The 4,148-nt window shown below is 38.6% G+C and overlaps 1 protein-coding gene across 1 annotated transcript; it reads left to right on the forward strand.

Annotated features, from left to right (window-relative positions):
- Positions 1-2,405: 2,405 nt before the first annotated feature.
- Positions 2,406-3,330, forward strand: LOC112282267 (pathogenesis-related protein PRB1-2). Its single transcript, XM_024519693.3, has one exon. It carries the CDS (start codon positions 2,481-2,483, stop codon positions 2,988-2,990), a length of 510 nt encoding a protein of 169 aa, XP_024375461.1. The 5' UTR covers positions 2,406-2,480; the 3' UTR covers positions 2,991-3,330.
- Positions 3,331-4,148: the final 818 nt, after the last annotated feature.

The raw sequence follows: 4,148 nt of genomic DNA on the forward strand, positions 1-4,148 counted from the left end.
ATATTGGTGGTCACCACCACATTTAAGTGCCTACTTAAAGCATTCATTATATCTAAAACTTTATCTAATCCATCAATTAGAATGCTCTTATACAAGCTTATCTTTGAGCAAAGAAGATGCTTTTTTGGCACTCTCTTCTTAAAGGCTCTATGTAAGGAACATACTTTCCATGAATTCTAGAGTATTTAGATTAAGTGATATCTAACAATTTTGATACTTCATATATGCTACACCCATGCTGCAATAAGGCTATAGCATTTAACATCTTTTTCTCTTGTAATGCTCTCATGGACAAAGCAAACCTTCACAATTATAAGAAAAAATGTCCTAAAAGACCACACTACCAACCAAAAGTTAGAAGAAGAATCCTAAGAAATATTTTAAAATTTATTCTTGCAATTAAAGGTGACTAATGAAAATAATTCCAAAACTGAGTTAGTAGACCAAAGTTCATTTGAAATGCAATTTCTCTCTTGCTATAATAGTTCTCAAGCTAAAATTTAGAATAATGATAGTTAGCTTGCTTGCACATCTCATCCAATTTGTTTTTTGGCAAGAAGATTAGTATTCTTATAGACATGGCTTCTCAAATTTTGTTGTTTTGTTGATTAATTCACTTTTGAGAGTCAATGTATATATAAACCACTTGAAGTTTTTAAAAAAATTACATTTATTTCTGATTGTTACTATAAATTAAACTTTTAGTTTCCAATTTTTTGATTTATTTTTTATTGACCAAGTTTTTGGTGTTAAATTGGTTATTAAAAAAATATCATAAACACATGTTAGCAATTTTTTAAAAGATGTGTTTTTTATATTTTTATTTTTTCCTTCAAAGATGCTTCTCTATAATACACAAAGTAGTTGTACAGAAGGTGAATGAATATATTTATGTGGACCTATTATTCTCAGTCCAATATATTTTGGTAGGCCAATCTTAATTGGCTATATGGAAAGTATTTTGTGTTTGTATGTCTATTAAAAAATATTTATTGTAAAATAAGAGTGACAACTAGAATGCAAGGTACAATATTCTTCTCTTCAATTTTTTCCTATGTATTTCAAAAAATAAAACAAAATAAAACTCTGAATCCATTCTGATATGGCATCAAATTCTTTATAATAGCTTTGTAGAAATAGTATTGGAATATGATATAATATGTATTGACATTTTATATTCAATATTTTTTTCATGTTTGAAAGTTGATAGAATAAAGATGTTTTCATAGAAATCTTATGAATTCTACAAAGAATATTACATTCACCAATTATAGCTATGGTATTGTGTACATAAAATTTGTATTATTTCCTATATATATATATATATATATATATATATATTACAAGCATGGATTGAATGAAAACATTTGATTTTACCTTCTGCATTCAAGCTACACAATGCAAAAAATAGCACCCTTCAATCCATTCTTTTTAAGATAAAAAAAAACCATATTAAATCCACATCAAAACATATAATTTTTTATTGATTATTTATTATTTATTATTTATTTTTTATCATTTAAAAACACCATTGGAAATGTTAATCTCAAATAAAAATTACATTATTCCTTGGTAAATACCTCTCCATGTGAAAGAGGAATTTTTTTGCATAATCATCAGCAACTTGAAGCGCATAAAACATTGGAATAAGTGTAGCATGTCCACCACGCTTGGGGCTGCTCCCACAGTGGCCTGCGTGGCAAGAAAATGCCACGTAGGCGATGTAGAACCATGGACGCTTGCTAATAAATGTTGCTTCAATGGCAACGCTTCCTTAAGAATATCGCACAGGGCGTCGACTGTGCCGATGTGTAATTGGGCCGCGCCGCGGTGACTTCGGTGGATGGTTACACAACCAAACAAGGCACTGCGCAATTATTTCCTGATCGGCAGCAAACCACTCCAAATAAAATCTTGCATCCAAGCTCACTTCGATGAACTACACTGTTCGAGGGATTAAAGAAAACTCCTCAGAGCCCGTGATCAAGAGCCGCATCGGCACGCCAAGTGCGTAAATTCCTCGTGGACATGACTCTGGCCCGAGTACGATACACACTGCGTTGTCAATCTCCACCTCCATGTCCACAGTGCGCCCATGCTGCGTTCTGTCTTGTCCCATCTTCGATGTACGAGCTCACTGCATAACTTGGATCCCCCAGTTGATGGAGAGTTCGGCGTGAAGGGCAGGAATCCTGGAGGTTGGGATTCGAGCTACTGTCCAAGTTAACGGGCGATTCGATCTGAAGTCGTTCGGAGGGCCATCGATGGGTTGCATCATTATCGGGGCACTATCAGGAAGCTAGCCCTTAGACTAACCCCAAACTTCCGAAACAGGCGCCAGCGATGGTGGATCCACGACGTTGTCTCCCCGCGGCGTACAAATAAAAGTGTTTGATGAGGTGACCATAAGCTATCGACTACCCCACATCGCTGCAGTTGTGAGGTCTCACGAGGCGTGGGGTCTTTTATTATCGGTGACCATGGGGCATGACGTGAAGCGGTTGGGGTTGAGTTGTGTGTTTTTGCTCTCAGTGATTTTTGTGGTTGTGGACGCGCAGTTGCCGCCGGATGCAAACCAGCCATCAGCATTTCTTACACCGCACAATGCCGCGCGGTCTAGAGTGGGCGTGCCGCCGCTGAAGTGGAGCAACACTCTAGCGACGTATGCTCGCAAGTACGCATACTCTCAGCGGGGCAAGTGCCGGCCCTTGACGCACTCGCAAGGCCAATATGGGGAGAATCTGTTCTGGGGGTACGGGAAAGCTTGGACGCCGAGGGAGGCCGTCAACTTCTGGGTAGGCGAGGCCAAGGACTACAGGTATTCGACGAACTCGTGCACTCCAGGGAAAATGTGCGGACACTACACGCAAGTGGTGTGGCGGACGACGAGAGAAGTGGGGTGTGCTTCGGTGCTGTGCTCGGATCAAGCTATCTACATCATTTGCAGTTACAACCCGCCTGGAAATTGGATTGGACGTCGCCCCTATTAGTTAGGTCTCGATGGATCCCCCCTGGAGCTGCTTGATGAGCCTGAATCTATTGTGACGTTTCGCACACGGTTCGGAGCGATGATGATTCAGACTTGATTCTGGGACATCATGCTTTATCTCTCTGCAAGCAGTGTTTTGTAGAGGAAGTCATGAAGTGACGGGAGACTTGTTGATTTAGTGTGCTTTGGTGGCCAACAAGCGCCGGTTGCGATGTAGAGAAGTAGTATTCGGAAGAGTCACTGGAAAGTGAATCATGTGTATGTGGAATCCTTTCTCTAATCATCATGTCAATGGCCTGTTGCGCCGATTAGGGTCTAAATACATCGTTGCTTACCCAGTTGATCAGTTTAGTGTCTAACATTTCGTCCCTTGTGCCTTGAATTTTTTACTGTTACACATGTTCATGTTCTCATCTGGCTCTGATGTAGCAGTTCCTCATTCACACTAACAATCAATTATGAACGCACAGCGCATGTAATTGAGAAGTATTTGCTTTGGATATTTCGATTTGGATGAATTTACTACATTGGGAACAATATTCAATTGGATTTACTACATTTAGAACTATGTTCGAATGATTGAATGCTCGTATATTCAACAGCTCGGACATAATACATGAAATTCCTTAGTTTTACCCCAAGGTTCGAGTGTACTCTTTGAAAGTGCACTGGGTTAATTCCGATTAAAATATAGGTGTTATTCGGAAGTAGCCTTTGGTTTACCTTGTCACTCTTGCATTTCAAGTACACTTTGATCTTGTTTAATGTTTATACTTAAAACGTTTAAAGCTTTTCACTAGCCCCGACATCCTTGCCTGAGGTCAAATGAAACGATGGTCCTTTGCAGCGGGTCCCACCGCGTAACTCCCAGCAATGAAATCATTTTCAAATAATCCACATTACAACAATAATAAAAATAACATCAATGACAACCTAACTAAAATGGAAAATCCAATACTAATTATAACTGGATATCATTCGGTGAAGGTTTGAATCCGTTGTAAGGACCTGGTTTATAGGAATCCAACTTTAATAACATGCAACAATGACTTTCCGATGAGTCTGGAATACTATTCTTACAAAAGAAAATTTAGATGGAACCACAACGTTCGGAAATAAATACTGCACGAAAGTTCAATACTTAGCTACAAAACAAAAG

Source organism: Physcomitrium patens, chromosome 5 (assembly GCF_059467195.1).
Source record: "Physcomitrium patens ecotype Gransden chromosome 5, ASM5946719v1, whole genome shotgun sequence".
NCBI classification, from domain to species: domain Eukaryota; kingdom Viridiplantae; phylum Streptophyta; class Bryopsida; order Funariales; family Funariaceae; genus Physcomitrium; species Physcomitrium patens.